Source organism: Eurytemora carolleeae, unplaced genomic scaffold (assembly GCF_000591075.1).
Source record: "Eurytemora carolleeae unplaced genomic scaffold, Eaff_2.0 scaffold208, whole genome shotgun sequence".
Taxonomy (NCBI): domain Eukaryota; kingdom Metazoa; phylum Arthropoda; class Copepoda; order Calanoida; family Temoridae; genus Eurytemora; species Eurytemora carolleeae.
Window position 1 is genome coordinate 293,795 of NW_019396170.1, and position 25,162 is coordinate 318,956.

The window sequence follows — 25,162 nt, forward strand, 5'->3', positions numbered from 1 at the left end:
GTATGGTTTAAGTAACTCTTATTTTAATGTTTCTGTTATGCATAACAATCTTATTTTTTTTTTGTAGATTTAAATCTAATGTAACATTAAAGAAATGCGCAATTATGGTATATATTCTTTAATTATGGATATTTTCAAAAATTGATCAACCAAGAATTCCAAGTGTGATTTATAATTATAAAAGATATATATTAGTCATTATTGTAAACAATAAATTTATTGGGTTTAATAACCGTCATTTTAATCATATTTATGAAATATAATTTAAACAATATTCTTCCAATCACATTATAATATACTCTACAGAATACTGATTAAGACTGATGAGTTTTATCTTAAAACAGTGGAAACTAGAAAACAGAAATATAAGTATTCTTTATTTATTTTTTTAAATTGTCTCGAAGAATTTGTAATTTTAACTTTATTTAAAAAAAATGAAATTAATTTAGTACTTACAAATATAAATCCCCACATTTCTCAGTCATGATAAATAACCTTTAAAATGTACGACATGAGGTTAAAAAGAAGGAAAAGAATAGTTCGATATAAAAAACAAACAAAATATGTTCAGTTTCAGAGATAAAATAACTATTAATTACTACTTAACCGGGAGATTAAGGGAGGATAATTAAATTGAGGGGAAAACCACTTAGCCGAGGGCTCGTGAGGTTTAGAACCCCAAAAAGGTCGAGGAGGCCCAAGGCTAAGTGGTTTTCCCCTCAATTTATTTATCCTCATGAAAACTCCCGGTTAAACTAAACCTCACGAGCGTAGCGAGGGAGGTTTAGAACCCCAAAAAGGTCGAGGAGGCCCAAGGCTAAGTGGTTTTCCCCTCAATTTATTTATCCTCATGAAAACTCCCGGTTAATTAGTAATTTATCGTTTAATCTCCTGTTCAACGAAATAACCAACCGTGGGGGATAAAATAATAATGAAATCAATAAAACTATCAATTATGATTTTAATTCTCTTATTTCTTACTAATGCATATGGAAGAATATTTAATAAGCAAATTTAATGATTTCTAAAATATATTAAGTATCAGAGATAAATTATGTTCAGTTGGAGAGATCCCTATTTGCCCGCCTTTCTGTTATTATGAGTTAGATTTAATTTATTTGTAAGAAATGTAATAAATTCTACAGTTTTTATATTTACATCGAGATAAAGGTAATAGAAAAAGGCTGCTCACAAATAAACAAAATTTTGTGTTTAAAAATACATTTTCCGTGAAACAATAATATATCAATAAATCACAATTTTTGTTTTTAAATTGTCATTTGTCATGTAAAATAGTCGGCAATAATATCAAATATTTTTTTCTAATTTTACAGTGTGAAATCCCAAACGAATGTCAACCTATGTTGAGATTGGAAGAATTGGGATTAGGAAATTGGAATGGCCATTAGATGGCAACTAATTTTTGTAGTAGATAAAATAGGTTGGGAATTTGAATGGATATCAATTGAAAGAGGAAATTGGGATTGGGATTCAATGAATGTTTAGGATGATAAAAAGGGTTGGTAAATTGGGAGTTAGAGCAAGTTGGAAGATTGAATACTGAACATATGTTTTTTGGTCGAACCACTGTATTGGAAAAGTAAAAGCAAAATATCGAATAGTATGAAGATACAAATAGAATAAAATACGTGTGTGTAAACTTTAGAGAATAAGTAATTTAGTGGATAAAAATGTTAATAAGAGGTGAAGACGACATTTTGTAAGGGAATTGGCGGATTATCGTTAAGTTGGAATAAGAGAGAGAAATGAGTATACAATTCATCATTATAATTATTCAATAACCTGTAGCTGGATATTTGGCATTTAATTAAAACCCAATTCCTGTAAAGGTAGTGATATAATTTTTATATTCCCTTTTATTCTGTTTATGTATCTTTAACCCTTATGTCTTTATAGTCCCTTATATCATCTGTTTATCTTCCCTTATATCTTCTGTTATTCTCTTTTATCTTCTGTTTCTATAATTATTAATTGGCCCTTAAACCTTTTGTCTTTATTCCTAATTTTTCTGTTTATATTCCCTTAAACTTTCTGCCTTTATTCCCTTAAATATTCTGTTTTAATTCCCTTATATCTTCTGTTTTTATTTCCTTCTGTTTAAAATATTCCTTTATTATATCGACTGTTTATCCTTATCTTCTGTTCATATTCCCTTAAACCTTTTGTCTTTATTACCTTAATCCTTCTGTTTATTTTGCCATAACAATTCTGCTTATAATCCCTTTCCCACCAATATTCAGTAATATCTTTCTGTTTTTATTCAGGGGCGTATTGAATATACAGTGGACTGGAAATTCTAAAACCATTAATTCTATTGGACGGGGCCTTAGCTCCCTTTCCCTCTAGAAATTAAAGAAGGTACCCCCCCCGCCCCGATCCTTCTCCTGGGGAAAAATTTACATCACGCGAATCACGCTCCTGTTAATATTTCTCTCCTTCAACGGTAATGTTACATCGTCTACACGCAACATCTCCCTACTGAACTTCTGACCTCTTAGCTTTCCGACCTCCTGCAATATAGGACCTACGCCAGCTGTTTATTTTAGTATTATTTGAGGGTTAGGTTAGGTTAAAACAATTTCTGGGCCGAGCGCTGCGGCTAGGACAGGCTAGAGGGCCGAGCGCCGCGGCTAGGACAGGCTAGGGGGCCGGGCGCTGCGGCCACAAGTCCATATAGCATCTGTAATACCACGTGTTAGTAGGTCGGATGTGTAGTATAGCGGAATTGGCGTAGGTCAGAAGTGGAGAATGGCGGATATGTGTAGGTCGAAAAATACACCACCTTCTTCAACCCCTTTTTTGAAAGTCGTCTTCAATATAGAATCAGCTGATATAATAAAACAAACTTGTATCCGTTGAATGTGCTAGAATGTTCTCGATCTTGAACAATGCTTCTGCAGCCGGCATTGTAAAAATACTGCCTCCTGCGCACACCTTGTTACTTTTAAACGTATCCTGCTGTTTGTTGATTTTAATCAACAATCTATTTAATTGATAAATCTAGGGGTGAAATCAGTAAGGTAATTTCTTAGTATACGATTTTTGGACCCCCCCCCCCTCCTATCAATTTTGTACATGGGTCTGACAAGAAGTTTCTTAACTTAACTTAACCCGTGGCCGCAGCGCTCGGCCCCCTAGCCCATCCTAGCCGCAGCGCTCGGCCCAGAAAGTGTCTTAACTAACCTAACCCGTGGCCGCAGCGCTCGGCCCCCTAGCCCATCCTAGCCGCAGCGCTCGGCCCAGAAAGTATCTTAACCTAACCTAACCCTAAATAACAAAACAAACATTAATAAATTTGCTGAAAAATAAATGGTCATGTACAAAATTGATAGGAGGGGGGAGGGGTCCAAAAATCGTTCTCAAGGACGGACCCAGAGTTAGGTTAGGTTTAGACAATATCTGGACCGAGCGCCACGGCTAGAGACCTGGGCGCTGCGGCCACATAATCAATTATATCCTTATGGCACATATGAGATCCATGTACAAAATAGAGGGGTGGGGGTCCAACAATCGTTCTCTGGGAAATTACCTATAGTTGTGGTAGTTGCTCAATATATCCTCTTTGATGGTATAAATATGGCGTCTGTCCTAGAGAACCTTTTATTATCCCCCCATCTCTTGGTTTAAAGTGTTATGATTATTTTGTATATTTATCAAGGATGAGGAAAATCAGACGAGACTCCAGGGACCTGAAGCAATTAAGTCACATATTATTGCAGGGAATTAAGTTCAAATCATTTAATTTATTAAATTTATTCTTAATCTTTTTTTTTAAAACAATAGAATCTTACAGTTTTTGCATGTGTGTCTAAATTCAGCAAGTTAAAAATCTTATATGGGTAAAGTAAAATTCACATATTTTTAGATCTGCAATTTGACATTTTTGCCAGTTAAAACGATAAATACATGTTGATCTACGATCCTTTGAGCTCATCGTATAATTGTATCTGAAATAGTAAACATTCTCAGGCCTAGTTGGAACAAAACATGATGCACAATAAAGCCAGCAGGATCACATCTTTGGTGGCATGATTTTCTCTCAACACTGCTTCACAATCCTTATCAAAGAATTCTTGATACTGAGCTCAACAATATAGTCATTGAATTGAAAACTCACAAAGATATTTAAATTGAACTTTTATTTGGTTAGCTAAGTCCGTAGCCAACACCTTGAAAACATCTCTCGGCCCCAAAGGTAGGGTTTTTGTTTTACTCGGATTATATTTTCATTAATTAGACAAATAAAACTTGCTTTAAATTTAAGACATAATCAAAATATTTTTACTCTCACGTGCCAAGATCTCTAAATCAAAATTTAGTTTTTCTCATGGATTATCATTCTCTTCGGGTCCCCAATATCCAAAGATTAAATGTTCTTAAATAAAAAAATTTCTAGCAAAAGCTGAGTCGGGTGGGGGAAAAATACTCATTTTTAATTTTTCCATCTTAAGGTTTGGATAAACTGATGGTTTCCCCTGATGGAGATGTAACGATCACCAACGACGGAGCAACTATTTTGAAGATGATGGATGTTGATCATCAGATTGCTAAGCTTATGGTTCAACTCTCCCAGTCTCAGGTTCGTTCTCACAACCATTATTTTTCAAATATATTTTCTATTATAGCTCAAACTTCATAAACCCAAAATACGGGTAAATGTCAAATGTCGCGAATGTGATATTAAAAAAGTCCATGCTATGATATTATTTTCTTGATAATATCTGAAGTTTTAAATGGATATTTGTGTCAAACATTACACAAAGATTCCGTATTTCTTAAAAAAACGAAGAAAGAAATATCTGAATTTCTGATGAAAGGTCACCTCAGCCTAAGTAAGTTGGCTGTCTTCTACCACTCAATAAAAAGTATAATCTAAATGTCAACTTTTGTCCTCATTACCCTTATTGAAGGATGACGAGATTGGAGACGGAACTACTGGCGTTGTTGTTCTCTGTGGAGCTCTCCTTGAACAGGCAGAGTTCCTCCTCGACAAAGGAATTCACCCTATCAGGTATTAATACTATACCATTTTCATTTCTGAAATGCTCTTTGAGGGATTCAACGTTGGACCGCTTTTCATAAACTAAGGAATTCTTAAAATCAAAGCAAATAAAGCTATAGAGGGGTGCCAAGGATTGAAATCGTTACTTGTTAAAATTCTTTGTTACGAATTTTTTTTCCATTACTTTAAATTAATCTCTCTCCTTTTCTCATTTTCTTCGACAGACTTAAATAATTTCAGGATTGCTGATGGATTTGAAATGGCATCTCAGTGTGCGATCAATAACTTGGATACTATTGCCGATACATTTCACATCGATCCTAAGGTAACGCTTTGTTACTACAGAATTAAATTTCAGGTTGATTCGTTGGTCACTTTTTTACTTCTAGAAAATAAATCATTATGAATTCGTCTTAGAAATTGACCCAATTATAAAGTTCTTTTTCCAGAAAACATGCTTCCCAAAAAAGGATTTAAAGTTTTTTCCGTTGATATCTGTATTTTTTTTTAGTAATTGTCAAAGAATCTTTTTTACAGTTCGAAACAATGGCATCTTATTTACACATACCAATTAATATTAGCGCAAAAGCTTTGTAGATAATTCCAAGAAAAGTACTTTTTATCAATGATGATAATTACTGACTAATGTATGAATTTAGGATACTGAGAATCTGGTGAGAACTGCTAAGACTACCCTCGGATCCAAGATCATCAACAAGTGCCACGATCAGGAATATAAACTTTTAACAATGAAATTGGATGCTTTTCGAGATTGTCTGTCTTAAAATTAATTTTACTTATAAATTGAACATCAGAAAGGCTGTTATTTTTTATAAAAGCAAATAATTTTTTCAAACTGTAATTCATGCACAAGAAACTAAAATTTTAACTTATAGGTATTTTATCCGATAGTTAAACAGAAGGTTTTTTGGGGAGGATTTTTCTTGTCTGGTTCATTGGATCCATAATTTACCAGATTCTTAATTCAAAATAGAACTAGGATGTTAGCAGTAACCCGTTCATGGGCTGATGATGAAGGATTCTTCTAAGGTCTGCTACGAAAGTAGAACCTAACCATTTCAAAACTGTAATTCATGATCCAATTTTCGCCTTGAATAGTTTTTTTACTGTATATAATGTATAATTCCTTGTTATGTAATATGTAACCTAAAATATTTATCAAAAACTTCAGTTAACAGTTGTGTAACTGATCAGATGGCTCGTATTGCTGTGGACGCTGTTATGGCTGTTGCTGATTTCGAGACCAAAGACGTTAACTTTGAACTGATCAAGGTGGGATTTATTTATTTTTACCCCTAATGGTTTTGCAACTTTTGATTATTCGCTATTTTGTTGAAGTTTTGTTTTTAAAAACTTTAAGTTTCATAATTATACTGGCTTGGGAACCAGTTTTACCAGGTTAACTGCACTTGGTCTTAAATTAGGATTAGATTTTAATAATTGTTTCCTAATAAATTTATCTTATAATCTCTAAACTAAGCTAAGAACATTCCCTTGGTTCTCCAGAGATCCCTAATAAAAATTTCAGACAACTCGGTCCAGGGGTCTCAGAGTTGTGATCGGACATACAAACAAACGGATATAACTTCTTAATACAGATAATAGGCCGGGTCAAGAGTCCCTTAATAGCACTCTTAACTAATCCTGGTTGGTAGGATCATCTACCCTACGCGTTCATAAGTTGTGCTAATACCGGTATTAACAGAAATGCCAGTTTTACTAAGAGCGGTGTTAACTAATCTACCCGCAGGGTAGATTTAGGTAGGATGATCTACCCTAAATAACCAGTTCTACCAGTATTAATTTGGTTTGGATTCGATATTCTCGCAACCTCATGAAATACAGGGATGTTTAAAATACAGNAGTTCAAATAAAAGTTTAAAAGATAACTCAAAAAATGTCAACTTCACAATTCATTGGTATAAGTTTACAATTTACGGTATATGTGTTTCTTGGATCATTTTGTTAGAACAATGTCGTTTTCAATACTTAATTTTTTTCTTGGATTATTTTTTGTCCGGCCTATTGTGAAGTAAATTTTTCTTTTTTAACCTATTTCTGAAGATTTTTTGTTTAGGTTAAGGATGCTGGAGCAACCCTGGCAATCTGTCAATGGGGATTCGATGATGAGGCCAATCATCTTCTTCTACAGAGACAGCTTCCCGCAGTCAGGTTAGTTAGTTATTAAATGTATTTCTTGCTGTTAGGTTAGTCAATAAATGTAATTCTAGCAGTTTTGTTAGTCATAAATTGTATTTCTAGCTGGCAGGTTATTCAATAGATGTATTGCTAGCATTTATTTTAGTCAATAGATGTATTTCTAGCATTTATTTTAGTCAATAGATGTATTTCTAGCTGTTAGATAAGTCAATAGATGTAATTCTAGCATATATTTTAGTCAATAGATGTATTGACAACTGTTAGATAAGTCAATGTATTTCTAGCATTTATTTTAGTCAATAGACGTATTTCTAGCTGTTAAATAAGTCAATAGATGTATTTCTAGCATTTATTTTAGTCAATAGATGTATTGACAGCTGTTAGATAAATCAATATACGTATTGACAGCTGTTAGATAAATCAATAGATGTATTGACAGCTGTTAGATAAATCAATATACGTATTGACAGCTGTTAGATAAATCAATATACGTATTGACAGCTGTTAGATAAATCAATAGATGTAATGACAGCTGTTAGATAAATCAATATACGTATTTCTAGCTGTTAATGTGTTTTTAGTATAACAAATAGGTTAATTACTTTGTTGCACCCAGTCAAGTTAGTCTTTGGGTTCTTACATAGCTGTGACTAAGCCATTAGACTTTCAATAGCTTGAAGTTAAGCCATCGGATTCTTAAGTTAGTCATCGTTACTCAGATCTTATAAGTTGGGTGCTGTTATACAGCAAAGTACATTTTAACATTAAAAGAAAATGAAGAGATCTATAATTCCCTGCTCTAGGTGGGTAGGAGGACCTGAGATCGAACTGATCGCTATTGCTACCGGAGGAAGGATCGTTCCACGCTTCCAGGAACTCAGTGCCGAGAAGTTAGGTAGGAAATATTTCACTTGTTAACATAAAATCTTATTTTGATTTGAGAATTTATTTGAGAAACTATTTAGTTAGGAGTAGATTTTCATGTGTCGAGTTCTTGAAAGTTTTTTTTTTCATTTTGAAGATGGCGCATTTAAGTTTACTTTGAAGTATCCAATGAGAGAAGAAAACCCTCTTCAAGTTTAAAGAAATCCGTTTGTGTTTTTAAATCAAGAAAAATACATTTATTGCTACGGATCAAACTTTAATTAAATTTCCTTCACATTTTTATATTTTTTTCTTCGAATTTGACCGTTTTCACTTAAATCTTATTTTCCCTTGTCTAGGTCATGCTGGACTTGTCAGAGAACTCTCATTCGGAACCACCAAGGTACAAAAATATGAAATAATATTATTGTGTACCAAAAGCCAGGGTTTAAGTAACTAAGAATTTATGTTAGGTACATTACAGCCAGGGGGCGGAAACGTCATTTGTGTGTTTGTAAGGTTACCGTACCAAAGGTGTGTACTGTAGGTTTATACAGTACGTAAGAATCTCGGTATTTGTACAGTCTAGGGAGAGTACATTTGTTTATTTTCAATTGTTTTCTTAAAAATAAGTTTTGCATGTAATATATTATTTACATATTTAAGTCAATACTAAAAGTCAAATTTTCATGCAAAGAATATAATTTGATTAGAGATTACAATAAACTACTCGTTATTCAAGTTTAATAACAATTGACGACATTGTTCTGCAATTTCCATGACTGTAGTCATGTTGTGTGTCTGTACCAGAAAAGTGTGTGTAAGGTTACCGTACTGGTCTGCAAAGCAGTGCGACTGGCTTTCTCATGCCAGACCAGCGCCATTTCCTTTCCCTTTATTCCTATTCCCTGATTACAGCATAAAATATTGGGTTCGAAATTAATGGGGATTTTTAATTTTTAATGGCGACAAGCAATTTTTGAAACAAAACTAACGTTGAACCCTATTGTTTAAGGGGTGATGCTTTACAATGTACGATGTACGGTATTAGTTTACAATGTACGATGTACGGTATTAGTTTACAATGTACGGTATTGGTGTACAATGTACGGTTTAAGTGTACAATCTACGGTATAAGTTTACAATGTACGGTATAAGTGTACAATGTACGGTTCAAGTGTACAATGTACGGTATTTCTGTAGAATGTACGGTATTAGTGTACAACATACGGTTTTAGTGTACAACGTACGATATTGGCGTACAATGTATGGTGTAAGTGAACAATGTACGGTTGAAGTGTACAATGTACGGTTGAAGTGTACAATGTACGGTATATGTTTGCAATGTACGGTATAAGTTTACAATTTACGGTATATGTGTACGATGTAGGGTATAAGAGTACAATGTACGGTTACGTGTACAAAGTAATACAATTATTACGCTTACTAATTAAAAGGGGTCTTCCTTTTAAATTTTATTCTGATAAGAACTCTGAACTCCAGATATTTATATTCTAATATATTATAATCCTTATTTATTGTTTTAGGACAAGATGTTGGTGATTGAAGAATGTCACAACTCTAAGGAAAATAAATCAAAATATTCAACTAAAAGTTTTCCTAAATGATAAAATTTTAATCTCACAATTTTTTCTTAAAGTATGTTTTATGAACGGCGTCCCCCCTTCCAAGTTAATTGGTTTTATTTTGAAAACATAGATTTATTCAATTAAAGGCCGTCACTATCTTCCTGCGTGGAGGAACTAAGATGATCATTGAGGAGGCCAAGAGATCCATGCATGACGCGCTCTGCGTTGTGCGTAACCTTGTTCGCGACAACCGTGTTGTCTACGGTGGAGGCGCGTCAGAAATCTCCTGTGCGCTCGCTGTGTCCAAGGAAGCTGACAACATCAAGACGATTGAGCAGTATGCTTTCCGCGCGTTTGCTGAAGCGCTTGAGATGATTCCTCTTGCGCTCGCAGAGAACTGTGGTCTTCAACCTATTCAAACCCTCACAGAGATTAAAGCCAGACAGGTCAGTTTACAATTAAATTATTTTTTATTTTTTATTATCATTTTATGGGCAGACGCTGAACTCCAACTTTCGAGTGTGCGAGGTGGGGAAGACTTACTGCGATTTTACTTTTGTACATGACAACCTTTTTTAACAATTTTTAATTAAATTGGTATTTATTTAGGTTAAGACGCTTTCTGGGCCGAGCGCTGCGGCCAGGGGTTAGGTTAAGTTATGACACTTTCTGGGCCGAGCGCTGCGGCTAGGATTCACTCTATCTACAAATGTCATCCCCCTTTAATCATGCTTTTAATTAAGCGCGGCAGTGAAGTCTTCCCCACCTCGCACACTCGTAGGTTGGAGTTCTGCGTCTGCCTCATTTTATGGGGAAAAAATTGTTCCTGAAAATCTCTAAATAAAGTTGGCTGGCTTGATTGTTTCTTTAATACAATAAAGTTAGTTCGATTGGTCACAATTTTCTTTCTTGCAACTCACATGATTAAAACTGAAAAATTGTCTCTAAAAAGTCTATTTTTAGATTATTGAACAGAAAAGTAGTCAACTTTCGAATTTTAAACATTACGAAGAAAAAAACGCAAACTTGCAAAATACTACAGTTATATTTTTCTTACTCCATGTTATTGTAGGTATCTGAGAAGAACCCTGCCCTGGGTGTGAACTGCATGGAGCTCGGCTCCTCCGATATGAAGGAGCAGTCCGTCATCGAGACCCTTCACAGCAAGAAGTCCCAGATCCAGCTCGCCACCCAGCTTGTTAAGATGATCCTCAAAATTGATGATATCCGTTCACCCGCCGGAATGTAAAATCCCAGCCGGATTTTATCGTTCAGCCGGATTCTAATCTAATTCATGATCCGGATTATTTTCTACCACAAATGCTCGTCTTAACTTGTATTAATTAACCATGTGATGAAGACCCAAGTTTGATCTGTACTCGCTGTACTCGTGTTTTTGTGCCAGCACACGCTAAATACAAACAGCAATTAATTCAATGTGTTTCATGGTTACCGAGAGAATAAGATTTTGATAACAGTTTGGTGCATTATAGAAAATATTGAAAATTACTTTAGTTCGCATTCAGATTTAAATCATTATAAGATAAATTTGGAAAACGAATTTATTTTCTCAAGAAAAATTTGGATATTGGAGCATTTCAGCTAGCGGTTAAATTATCTCACCGCCGCCTACGGGTTGTGTTATGAACGTAATTCATTTCAGATACAGATTTCAACAACATTGAATGGATTGTTAGTTTTTAAAATCTTTTGATTCTGCCTAGTTATAAGCATCAAGACATACATATAAGTGAGACATTTTTCTGCAATCCTAAGAACCAAGAAAGAATTTTTCTAGAAATTCTAATATATGTAAACAATAGGTATTTTTTCACAAAAATTTTAAATGGCCGTCGAAAATGGGTTTAATGCTAATTAACTTTGTGATTAACTTTGACTAAGTCATTTTTTACTTTTATTATCGTAAACCATTTACAACGGCCATTTTTAATTTTTTTGAAAAATACCTTTTGTAAACATGTATTAGAATTCCTAGAAGAATACTATTAGGTTCTTAAAAATGTTTCACCCTAATTGCTTAATGCTTATAACAGAACAGAATCGTAGGAATTCAAACATTCAATAATTTCTAACGTGGTATTTATCCAGATTTTATCATATGTCAAAGAAAACTAAATCGAAAGTGAATTTTGTTTAAAAACGCAAAATTTTCTTAAAGATATAACTATATTCAAATTGATTTGTAGCGTTTTACTAAAGATATAACTAGATACAAATTAAATAAAATCTTTTGAACATAAAACTGAATTCAAATTAGTTTCAGTTTTTCATAACTTACTAGATGTAAGTTTTTGTTTCTTTTAGATCTAACTAGATTCAAATTAATTTCAGTTTTACTTCAGATAAAACTAAATTAAAACTAACTAGATTCAAATTCTTAAAGGTTTCTGTTAAGGATTTAACTAGATTCAAATTTATTTTAAAGATAGAAACTAGATTTAAGTTAAAATTTTTTTCTGAAAGTTCAAATAAAAGTTTAAAAGATAACTCAAAAAATGTCAACTTCACAATTCATTGTTCTCTCCTATTAAAAATTCCCTTAATCACAAATCCATTTGATATAAATCTATATGTTATCTCTTTAGATATTTATATAATTAAAAACAGAGAAATCTATTAAGTTCTATATTTATTAAACATACATATTTAGATTTTACATATACGTTCTATTACTCAAGCTATTAAGATGTTCCAGTTGGCAGTTGGGAAGTACCAGTTGGCAGTTGGCAAGTACCAGTTGGCAGTTGGCAAGTACCAGTTGGCAGTTGGCAAGTACCAGTTGGCAGTTGGCAAGTACCAGTTGGCAGTTGGGAAGTTCCAGTTGGCAGTTGGGAAGTACCAGTTGGCAGTTGGGAAGTTCCAGTTGGCAGTTGGGAAGTACCAGTTGGCAGTTGGGCAGTTCCAGTTGGCAGTTGGACAGTTCCAGTTGGCAGTTGAGAAGTACCAGTTGGCAGTTGGGAAGTACCAGTTGGCAGTTGGGAAGTACCAGTTGGCAGTTGGGCAGTTCCAGTTGGCAGTTGGGAAGTGCCAGTTGGCAGTTGGGAAGTTACAGTTGGCAGTTGGGAAGTTCCAGTTAGCAGTTGGGAAGTTACAGTTGGCAGTTGGGAAGTTCTAGCTTAGAAAGGTTTTTAGAGAAGTTCTAGCTGAAGACAGTATTCTAGTTGAGTGTCGGCAGTCTTGGAAACCAGGAAGTGACACTGATATTTGTCAATTCCAAGTCGGGTAGGTCTCTAATAATGCACAGTCCGGGACCCACTCCATCTCATCAGTGTCTGAAGTAAGAAGAACCATTCTCTTGATGTCGTCAATTCCTTGGTCGGAGTAAAGGAACAGAGGTTCTATCTCCTCTATCATTTCTGTTAAAGAAAACCGGCTTAGGCGGTAGGAGACGTAAGATTGGATGGATGAGTTGGACATGGTTGATGGTCGGAGAAAGGATAGAGTATAGAATATTGATAGACAGTTTGTACAGGCCACAAGTTTATTTCCTGTTCGTTGCACTTTCTGTCAAACCTTCATATTAGTTTTGATGCTTTGATACCAAGACGTGAAGCTTTCACAGCATATTTCACTCCCAATCAAGTCTGGAGAAAGAAATCATGATCATTGGAGTACTATTAGAGACCCTCATGATTGACTTCTGAGAGATCCCAAGATTTTCATCGGAGACCCCAAAAAAAATTTTCGAAGACCTCAAGTATTTATTGGAGGCCAACAAATTTTTGGGACACCAATGAAAATCTGAGGGTGAGTCTCCACTGAAATTTTGTGGTTTAAAAGAAAAGTCTAGGGTCTCCAATGAAAATTGAAGTGAAAAGATTGGGATCTCCGACTAAAAGGTTGGTGGTTTTCATTCTCCAATAAAAAGCTCGGGGTCTCAAATGAAAATCTGGGGTCTAGGGTAATACTCCAATAACCAGACTCCTCTAAAGAGAAGAAATACATTTTTTATGGTAAAAGTACTATTGTTGACGGAAAACAGCAACACACTAGACAAATCAGAATAGTAGGCCGGTTAGGATTCTGGTGGGGGATGTTTATTATCCCCAGACAATTCTTTCCCCGATGGCCGAACAATACACACACAACAGAGTAACCCCGTCTCAGAAATTCGATAACAAAATCTTTATTTCCTAAAAAAATAACATAAATTATAGGTCATGTTTAATTGTACAATGTTATAATGAATGTTAATAGTAGAAAAAATCTTACGAATTATTTAAGGATAGAAGGGGTGACTTATTTGTTGATCAGTATTGAAATACGTTTTTTTAACTTCTGAAAAATTACAGTTGAATATTTAACGAAATTCACTTATGCTTCTTATGAAAATATTTTGCTTAACTTTAATGATTTCACAACAACGAAAATATTTTAAGCTCCGTCGGAGGAGGACAATGGAATTTGCGGGCTGAAAATTTGGTTTGGCTGTCTCCGACAGGAGATTCCAGTAGAAGACGACATTTTATAGAGGTTTTGAAATTAATGGTTAACAACTATAGTGTACAGTAGAATATGTACACAGTACAGTATAGATGGAATATTTTGTACAGTAAAACAATGAACAGTATAGAAGAATATATTGTAAAAAATCTAAGGAATATCTTGTACAGTAGGATATGTACATAATAGATGGAATATACTATACAGTATTAGGATATGTACAGAATAGATGGAATATATTGTACAGTAGGATATGTACAGAATAGATGGATATAGGAAACGTACAGAATAGAGGGAATATATTGTACAGTAGGATATGTACAGAATAGAAGGAATTTGTACAGTAGAATATGTACTAAATTTATGTACATAATGTTAGATAATTGTACAAAAAACCTGTTATAAAGTATGAGATGACTGAATACATTGTAAACTGTAAAGATGTTATAGACTAAAAGTACAGTAGAAGGATATTCCAATCAAAGAGAATAGAATATATATTAGAGTGAAATTTAGAGAATCTCTCGGTATGAATTTTCTCAGTCCTTTTCAGCCTGAAAGGGAGTTCAAAGTGTACAAAATCATATAAATGTTCACAAATAATATGCAGTAGAGTACATTAATACAGTATGTTCCCTAGACTATCTATTTCAATTTCGAATTTTTTAAAGCTGTTAAATAAACTTTATAATGAATTAGGTGAATAAAAAACATCATTTGATTTATAGTGCTATAACGGAAAATCATCGTTTGAAAGGCATAGAGTCTATGTGAAATGATCGTTGGTCAATTATGAAATCAGCCTATTTCATAATTTGGTTTTCTCTTAACAATAATTTTAGATTTTCTATAAAATGATATTCCAGAGCCCAAAAGGTTATAAAGCATAAATATGTGAGGAACACTTGCAGTATGGAAACAGTACAACAAAATGGCCGTTTTACACTTTTTTCTAGTGAATTACCCTCTAATATATATTCTATTCTCTTTGATTCTAATGCATATAAGAGAAATGATTAGAGAACTGTACGGTTAAAAGTAAACCAAGATGAAGTATATATTTTGCATACAAGATGTATGAAACATTGTTTAAACGGACTGTGTACGTAACAAGTACGTAAATGTCCCAAAATTGTTTAGTTTCCTGCTGAAAATCTGCACGCCACTTTTAGAAGGAGAAATTTAAAAACAATGTAGATATTGATTATGATTTTTGTTTGACAAAGAGGTAAAGTTGTGAATCAAGGGATTGTAAGCGTAATCTCAAATGGCCCACCATACAAAGATGGCAATATCCGATAATCTTGTCAATAATGTGGATTTAATTCTAATAATTTCTACATTTTTCCTGCAGTAAAACTGCGCAAGTCACTTTTCTAGAGAAACCATAAATGAAAAGAATCGGTTTTCAGAATTATAAATATAGATATTAAATTTTTATTTAAGCATACAGAACTTTTAACAGTACTCTTGGGAGTAACATCTTTGCACGGAGGGTCACTTTAAATATTGGATAAATTGAAATTACGTTAACAGTAATACTCACACTTTTCCAGTTTATGAACTTATTTATTATTGTATAGTCCAGATTATGAACTTATTTATTGTATAGTCCAGTTTATGAATTTATTCCTTATTGTATAGTCTTGAACTTATTTATTATAATCCAAGTTATGAACTTATTCATTATTGTATAGTCCAGATTATGAACTTATTTATTATTATATAGTCCAATTTTTGAACTTATTTATTATTCTATAGGTCAGATTATGAACTTATTTATTGTCGTACAGTCCAGTTTATGAATTCATTCATTATTGTCAAGGTTATGAATTTATCTATTATTGTACAGTCAAGGTTATGAACTTATTTATTATTGTATAATCAAGGTTAGGAACTTATTTATTATTGTATAGTCCAGGTTATGAATTTATTTATATTTGTATAGTCCAGGTAATGAACTTATTTATTATTGTATAGTCCAGGTTACGAATTTGTTTATATTTGTATATTCCAGGTTATGAACTTGTTTATGAATGAGAGAGAAGTTTCGAGACTATGAATGTTCTCTTGTTATCCTGTATAAAGGATATATATCTGATGAAGCTTGAAGAAAACTATTATCTTCTGTTTCCGAAGTCAAGTTCCGATTGATGTACTTCGTATTTTTCATGCATGGGCGCAACCAGAGGTTTCGGAAGGGGGGGCGAAGTCAAGTTACAATTGATGTACTTCGTCTTCCTCGTGCATTGGCGCGACCAGAGGTTCTGGCAAAGGTGGGTGGGAGACATTTGGCAAATTTTGTATTATTTTTTACTCCTATAGTGTAGTAGAGAGGAGTCGCACCTCCATTCCTCTGTATATATCTCGAAATAAGGAAGATCCCCCCCAGGGGAATGTGTAGGGTGTGAGGCCTGGATGGGGGAAAGCAGCATGGAGAAATAAGAGAAATTGTTTAGTTCACCATAAATAAATAAATATCTACAACGTTTTTATGACTAATTGAAAACAAGGAAGAGGTAGAGAAGGGAGAAGGGGGGCTGAGTCATATAAGCATAATTAAACCCTCTCCGGGAGGAGAAAGGGGTTGCGTCAGCTGAGAGTGAGGCGAGGGATTGAGGGAAGGGCGTGTTTTCCCTCTCTCCACGTCCACAGATCAGTAGAAAGGCGGCCACCATTACTAGCAGACGGAACGTACTTTAGTATAATACCGGTACATATACTCCGTTCTTACCGGCACACAACGTTTTACCGGTATAAATATCCAACCCTTCCAACAAATTTGCCCTACTCCAACCGCCGCAATAAGTAAAAATCTACTCCATCAGGTATGCATATCTTTTAGTATATGGGTTTTTGGTAGGAAAAAATAATGGTTTGAGAATTTTTAAGCAGTGTTTTTTTATATTCATAGTTCTTTTTTTAAAGAACTTATCTATTATGTATTAATTGTTTGTATTTGCAAAGCTACCACATGATATAAAATTTGTTTATCATCCTTTCTCTTAAAAACCAAATATTAATATTTCTTGTTGTCATTTCCTATAAAAAACTTTTAATTCCAATGAGTTTGTACATTTCGAAAGTTTTTGATCGTTATAATTTTTTATTGTATTTCAAATTACATTTTTTAAATGATATTTTAAACGAAATAATCTTGGATTTCTTTAAATAGATGAATTTAAATAAATATATAAAATAATACAAAAAAATACAAAATCTTAAAACTACCTGAAAAAAAATATTTATATTTAAAATAAAATTGCGTTTCTTCTTTTATAATAAAAGTGGGAAGCATTGAAGACTGAAAACTAATTTGTTTTCTTTAGCTTAACCTATAATGCATGTTAAGAGAGAACGTTTTGACGCGTTTTGAACATTTGTTTTCCCTTATAACGTGCTCACTACACGTTAAACTAATAAGGACTGAATAATTTACCAGAATAAACTTAGTTAAATTTTGACCCGATGATCAAAAATCATCAAACAAAATATGATGAAGCTTTTTATTAAAATGTATACAGTTTAAACAGAAATACTAAAACAACATTGAATGGTTGTAAATGGAAGCCTGAAACTTGTTCTTAAATTAAACTGTGTTCTACGATGAAAAGGAAATTGGCCGGATTACGTTTATATCAGTTGATCTCACGTTACATGAATCGAAGGGGAATCTTTCATCGTCATGTGTTTTGTTGTTTCCCCCCCTCCCCCTACACGCCTTTTCCCCAATTGGTAAAATATTGACGTTGAGGGGATATAGAATAATTCTAGTCGATCTATATGCTAATATACTGCTTTCTATTCATTTCAGATGAACATTATTACCTTCATACTAAAGTGAATATTTACTACAGTGGTTTCCAAAATATTTCAGAAGAAGAAGATGATTCTTAACAAAGCCTTAATGTTTAAAAATGTGTAAATGTAATATTGGATATAAATTGATTATTAATTATTTTTTTTTCATATTTTAACATAATTCAAACATTCCCCATTACTTTGGTTAAAAATATCCATAAAAGTATGTTTTATTATGTATTATGTATTTCTTGACAAATTTAACATTTTATCCTAAATCTTAAATTAAACATTGTAATTAATGTTGGAGGAAAAACAAGCCACTAATAGGCGTAAAACCTTAGTCGCTGCTTTAACTAGGCGTATACCGAAACATGAATTGGTTTTAATTTCGCCGAAAATCGATTCAATTTCGATTGGATCACTTTTCAAGCAAAACATTTCTCTATAAAACTTTATTCTCATTGTGACGAGCAAAAATCAGAGTTTACTAGAGATTACAAATCTGAATGTGAAAACGTAAACACAAGAACGAGATCTAACTAAATCCCCCTCTTTTTCTTCCCTCAGGAGGGGGAAATGACACAGAAACACGATTCTAACATATTTCCCCTGGGTGAATATTCAAAAAAGTAAAATTTTGTTCTTTTTGTTGAATGTTTGAGGTCACGAACAGACGGTTCATCAGAAAGCTTTTTGCATCAAAACTTTGCTGCATCCAGTGTCACCATTAGTCAACCATTTAAGGGTACTGATGTGAATCTTTCATGACAAAATGGAATTAAAAAGTTTTTTTTGGAATTTTCATTTGTTGCCTTCACTCTTGCTATAGTTTACTACATTCATCTTAACTAATCTTCTTTATGTTGTTTATTTTTCTCCGTTTCTAGAAGCTGTTAACATGTTTATGGGTTGTTAAACATTTTAGAACTAACAACCAAGTTAACAATCATGGAACAAATTTTAAGAGAAAAACCGAAATATCTTTTTTGCATTAATGCTGACATACCACTTTCTTTAAAGGAGATTTTTCATTTTAAAAAATTTGACCCTCAATATTTTTATTCTATTTTGCTAGAAAACCTCAGTCGATTTTGCAGAGCAAGCAGACTACATTTTTCGAAACCCAGTATAAGGTTTTTATTATTTTAAGCATGTTATTTGTTAAATTAAATTCATAAGTTGACTCAATCCCAAAGAACAGTTGTCCCCCCCCCCCCTCCCTGTTTTTCCTTGTGTAGATGTAAACCCAATATTCCGGGGTAGGTTTTGTTCAGACAGATAGATAAAATATAATGATTACACAATTAACCTCATATATTAAAAATAGGGGAGAGGTATTGGGGAGGGGCTACTTCCTAGAAAGTGTACACGAATGAACGTCAGCCAAAAAAAGACGACATTAAAGTACAATCTAAGTTTTCATTTTATTTTGGACACCCTGTACTTGGGCTAGTTTTGTTATCTATATCCCTGGTGAACTAAACAAGAAGTTTGACATGAATTATCTGAGTGTGAAACTATTTTTCTACATTTTAGTTTCTTTTAAGAACTAGAAAATACGAAAGTTTTCAAACTTTACCATTTAAAACAGTTGAATGAGATGTAATTTAAAGTTTTGTTTGAATTTTATCTTTTTATCTTTTTCATTTTTCTGAAAGTATAATTTTCTGGAAACTGTATACTGCAGCTGTACACAAATAATATTTAATTCGAATTATATATTTTTTATATTAACCAAAAATAGGGAAATTTTTTTAAAATTTTCTGTTTTCGGTTTTCGATCAAGGCATCGAAAACTTCCAACCATCTAATGCTAATTCTATTTCATAGGTTTGGAGAAAATTTGTTCGTAATTTTGAACAAAATGTTCGTAATTTTGAACAAAATATTCGTTATTTCGAAAAATTTTGAACAAAATGTTCGTAATTTTGAGCAACTGTTCGTAATTTGAGCAAACGTACGTGATTTCGAACAAAATATTCGTAATTTTGAACAAAATGTTCCTAATTTTGAACAAAATCTTCGTAATTTTGAACAAAATAGTTGTAATTTTGAACAAAATGTTCCTAATTTTGAACAAAATGTTCCTAATTTTGAACAAAATGTTCCTAATTTTGAACAAAATGTTCGTAATTTTGAACAAAATAGTTGTAATTTTGAACAAAATATTCCTAATTTTGAACAAAATGTTTTTAATTTTGAGGAAATGTTCGTGATTTCGAACAAAATGTTCCTAATTTTGAAATGCTGATGGTAAGTTCTTAAAATTTTTTTTTTTTCGGAATATTGTTAAAACCCTAGTACCAAGTATCCCATGGTAAACGGAATATTGTTAAAACCCTAGTACCAAGTATCCCATAGTAAACGGAAGATACAGATGAGTGAATCTACCACACCTTGCAGTCTACAAACGTTTAGTTTATACCAGGCGTAGCTTCATACCATGAAGGGGGGGGGGGCAGACATAAGATGAGAAATATGTAAAGAATTCCCCCCTGAAATAAGTCACTGTCAAAAAAAGCCACCTTTACAGTTACCTTTTGCTCTAATGAAATGATAAACAATGGCTGAAATTTTTGCTCGGTTGTGCTGTAGAAATCCACGTGTTATTATTTTTAAAAAGCTGAAGCTTCCGTTAATAAATTTTCAATTAGAAAAAAAAATCTATATTTTTAATTCAGTGTCTGAGACAAGTATATTGTTGTTAGTGACTTTTTAAAATGGTGAATCCATTACGCTGACAGTCCCTTTAAATTCGAATCAGTCAAATCTCTGATTTAAGTTTTTCTCCCTGACACACCCCTCACTATCCTTCCAATTTTTGAGGGAGGGGGAAAGGGTTAAGACCGAAGATGATTCATAAAAGATAAGAGAATGAAATCATGAGATTATCTATAATTTTCTGCCATTTTTGGTATTTGAAGCAGTTTAATTTCAACCATTTAATCGTTACGGTGTATTAGGCTTCACACTTATCTTCAAAAACAATTAATTTGAATTCTTTTATCCTTTGTCCGAACCTAGACTTATTTTCCATCCTTGACTGACTTGAATATTGAGAATTTTTAACAATAAAAATACAAGCTGCAGGGCATCTATTTTTCACATTCATACTAAAGTGAATATTTACTACAGTGGTTTCCAAAATATTTCAGAAGAAGAAGATGATTCTTAACAAAGCCTTAATGTTTAAAAATGTGCAAATGTAATATTGGATATAAATTGATTATTAATTATTTTTTTTCATATTTTAACATAATTCAAACATTCCCCATTACCATCCTCCCCTCCCCTGAAAACTTAAATCCGTAGCTTAACCGCAGTTACAAGGCTCAATATTTTGGCATATGTCTCTCCAAAATTTTTAGCATCGACCTGATTTAATGAATTTAAATTGTGTCAAAAAAGGTATAATAGGAAATTAGCTTACTTCGTCAAGACATTTTTTCTATTTTTGCCGATTAAATGTTTAAAAATATTTAAATTTCAATGATTTTTTATGGTTTATTATCATTTTATAGATTTTTTAATATTTTCGTTTAATTAGATTTTTATACAAAATTTGGTTTGGAACGCATCCAAATGAAGCGCAACATCGAAGATGATTATGTTTTTTTAATCCATATTAAATCTCAAGCTTGTGTCTCGGCGTTGCCCGTGTTTTAAAAGTACTTTAAAAAAGTTTTTGTTTAACTTTGTCACCCCCGGGGTGCTCATGGGTCCCCTCAAAATATTCAAGTCAATTTGGTTCAGCCGTTTTGCCAGCTATAACAAACAAATATATATGTGAGGGAAGAGCGTTACTTTAAAAAAGATTTAATCTTTTTCTCAAGAATTTTCATTTTCGTTCTTTCCTGATATGATGTAGCGTTTCCTGATGTAGCTGTTTCCTGATGAAGCTGTTTCCTGATGTAGCTGTTTCTTGATGTAGCTGTTTCCTGATGAAGCTGTATCAAGCTGTTTCCTGATGTAGCTGTTTCCTGATGAAGCTGTTTCCTGATGTAGCTGTTTCCTGATGTAGCTGTTTCCTGATGTAGCTGTTTCCTGATGAAGCTGTTTCCTGATGTAGCTGTTTCCTGATGTAGCTGTTTCCTGATGAAGCTGTTTCCTGATGAAGCTGTTTCGTTGTTTTGAATAATTATTTTTTCTAGCTCCATAAGATAATAAATAAATAAACACGAGAAAAGTAAAAATGTTATTTTTTTTTCTAGCTCTTCTTAAATACTTTTATATTTGAATTAAACAACTCAGAACATTTTTACTTTCACATTATTTCACTTTATTTTCTATTAGCTCGGGAACTCAGCTTTACCTGGAAACTAAACTATCTGTATAGAACTTCAATTTAAAATCTTTAGACGCTAAGAACATTTTCGTGGTTCTATTGAGTTCACCAATCAAAGTTTGAGGCAAATCGGTCAAGGGTGTTCTTGAGTTAAAATCGGACAAACAAACAAATAAACAACCAAAAACAAACAAAAAGAGATTGTCATTTATCCGAAATGTTTGTTATTTGTTAAGTAAAAAAATCTTATTCTTCTCCCAATCTTGTTTAATAAAAACACTACCTATTATTATTTGTTTGCTTTTTACTTTGAAAATGCTATTTTTTGTCTTGGAAATATTTGTCTAATTTCCCTCTCGGCGAAAAAAAATCTTTGTGCTTTGGCAATTGCAAATTAAAATAATGTATTGTTTAAATTTGCACCGTTACATTCCTTTTTGTTTCATAGAAATATTCAAAATCTCAGGCATTGATATTGCATTAAAAGAACCATGCATTTGTTCATTTGACTCTGGGTGTCCAAAAAAAATGTGCTTTTAGAATTCTTCTCTGTTCAAAACTTAACATTTCTAAATCAAACTAAGCTCGTGGGAAAGGGCAAATAGGCCTATGATAGACTGGGTACTAAAAAAGTCTGGCTGCGCCATTATAAAGTTGAAATGGGACGGACTTTGGACAGGGTCGGGCCAGTACATGCTGCACATGGCCGGTACAAGAGGGTCGGGCCAGTACATGCTGCACATGGCCGGTACAAGAGGGTCGGGCCAGTACATACTGCACGTGGCCGTACAAGAGGGTCGGTCGGGTTCGAATTAAAATCGACCATAGTCAACCTTTGCAATTATCTTTTGAAAGATACTTTTAAAATAGATAAAAATGAGTCTTTGCCACAAACTCAAATTGTCTAATCACCATATTTTTGCAATTTGTAAACTTTTTTTATATTTCAAACTTAGATTATTTAATCTAATAGAATTAACAGTTTAAAATATCAAAGGTCTACGCGATTGGGTTGAAAAGATATAGATAATAAAAATCCGAATTTATGGCAAAGACTCAAAATGTTATATATTTAAAAAAAAATTAATCTTCTACCAAAAACGACACACTTTCTTTTTAATTTATGTGTATTAAATAAAATTATTTTTTCTATAATTTTCCCCATGGGATATAACCTTCTTTATTTAACATAACCTTTGCTACTTTATTCCTACAGACAAAGATAAAATTGATGCTGCGAACAAATATGCGCACCGGAGGATTTTATCAACGCGCGTATCAAACTCCCGACTGCTGCTGTGCATATTATTTTTCATGCAATTCAAATGGAATATTTTCAAACAAATTGAATGAATCTCCTTGAATTCAGGAATGCAGAACTGATTATTCACATTTTTGACTTTAATTTCANCTATCCTAACTACTCACTAGTCTAGGTAATCTATCCTAACTACTCACTAGTCTAGGTAATCTATCCTAACTACTCACTAGTCTAGGTAATCTATCCTAACTACTCACTAGTCTAGGTAATCTATCCTAACTACTCACTAGTCTAGGTAATCTATCCTAACTACTCACTAGTCTAGGTAATCTATCCTAACTACTCACTAGTCTAGGTAATCTATCCTAACTACTCACTAGTCTAGGTAATCTATCCTAACTACTCACTAGTCTAGGTAATCTATCCTAACTACTCACTAGTCTAGGTAATCTATCCTAACTACTCACTAGTCTAGGTAATCTATCCTAACTACTCACTAGTCTAGGTAATCTATCCTAACTACTCACTAGTCTAGGTAATCTATCCTAACTACTTACTAGTCTAGGTAATCTATCCTAACTACTCACATAGTCTAGGTAATCTATCCTGACTAATTGAATTAGAAGATACAAACTAAATATACCAACCTTGATAATACCTTTTCCTTAAAATTTTTTTTTTTCTCACTAAATTCATCATAATTGATTTATATGTCATGAAGAAATAGATTTCTGAAAGGGGGAGAGGTGATAAAATAGTATTATCGAATTGATTTTGTTTGGTTATGAAAGAAAAAGCAGTTAATTAATCTAAATTTAAAAAAAATATCAATTTCAATTTTTTACACTAAACGCCGAATTCTCTCTGCTTGTTTTTTCTTTGTTGTTAAATCTTTTTGCATCTTTGAATTACATTTTACCAATATTAAACGGCGATCTTGAATTACATTTCTTTCCCATTGTTTCATACAAAGTAAATCCCGCGTCGTTTATTTTCAAAACTTCGATCTAATTAAATAATAAATTATGATCATTAATTTGACAGTGCTAAGCTATAATTTATTAGTACACAAATATGCGCACCGGAGGATTTTATCAACGCGCGTATCAAACTCCCGACTGCTGCTGTGCATATTATTTTCATGCAATTCAAATGGAATATTTTCAAACAAATTGAATGAATCTCCTTGAATTCAGGAATGCAGAACTGATTATTCACATTTTTGACAAAAAATGACTCAACAAATAAAGTATTTAATTTGTCTGATTGCAGATTACGAACCATGATGCAACTTGACTCCCGTCACAAGCTTTGCTCCAATTTTTTTATTTCCTTTGTTTTAAGGAGAGGAGGAGGTAGAAAATAAACAGGAGAAGATAATAAATTTTATTTCCTTTTAATAAAAAAGTAGTTTAAATCTAAAAGACATCAATTTTAGTTTGTGACGTACGGACACCAAAGAACGTTTTTAATGGAATAAACCATAGGGAATTTTAAGCAAAAGGGTTGGGGGAAAATAGCTTAGTTATAGATAGATTGATGATGAGAGAGTGCGGGGGGGGGAGGTTAGATACCACGTGATCAACCAGGCATAACAATATACACCATGAGTATCTTAGTAACATTTAGACATTCAAACAGTTCACTACTAACTACTCACTAGTCTAGGTAATCTAAGTCGATTTTGCAGA

At 33.0% G+C, this 25,162-nt stretch overlaps 2 protein-coding genes and 1 long non-coding RNA gene across 9 annotated transcripts in view; 2 read left to right on the forward strand and 1 right to left on the reverse strand.

Annotated features, from left to right (window-relative positions):
* Positions 1 to 3,661: 3,661 nt before the first annotated feature.
* Positions 3,662 to 11,094, forward strand: LOC111697082 (T-complex protein 1 subunit epsilon; the record flags this gene model as incomplete). Its single annotated transcript, XM_023466960.1, has 13 exons — positions 3,662 to 3,740; positions 4,172 to 4,216; positions 4,473 to 4,600; positions 4,932 to 5,032; positions 5,264 to 5,348; positions 5,683 to 5,754; positions 6,239 to 6,334; positions 7,122 to 7,216; positions 8,008 to 8,099; positions 8,428 to 8,471; positions 9,616 to 9,654; positions 9,804 to 10,103; positions 10,730 to 11,094. Coding segments are annotated over 13 exons (1,353 nt in total), but the record flags the coding sequence as incomplete, so codon positions are not given.
* Positions 11,095 to 12,290: 1,196 nt separating this feature from the next.
* LOC111697092 (uncharacterized) lies at positions 12,291 to 13,993 on the reverse strand. Its single transcript, XR_002764226.1, has 2 exons — positions 13,891 to 13,993; positions 12,291 to 13,811 (listed from the first exon to the last, which is right to left on the reverse strand). It is a non-coding gene; the product is annotated as an uncharacterized LOC111697092 (long non-coding RNA).
* Positions 13,994 to 16,746: 2,753 nt separating this feature from the next.
* Positions 16,747 to 25,162, forward strand: part of LOC111697095 (titin) — a 28,701-nt gene continuing 20,285 nt past the window's right edge. For 2 of the 7 annotated variants that reach the window (XM_023466976.1, XM_023466982.1), the window contains exon 1: positions 25,103 to 25,139. The gene's annotated coding sequence lies outside the window, so the exon portion shown is untranslated. Of the gene's footprint in view, positions 16,950 to 19,000; positions 19,059 to 23,623; positions 23,647 to 25,102; positions 25,140 to 25,162 lie in introns of those variants that run through there. The other 5 variants (XM_023466979.1, XM_023466981.1, XM_023466977.1 and 2 more) reach the window with 5 other exon arrangements.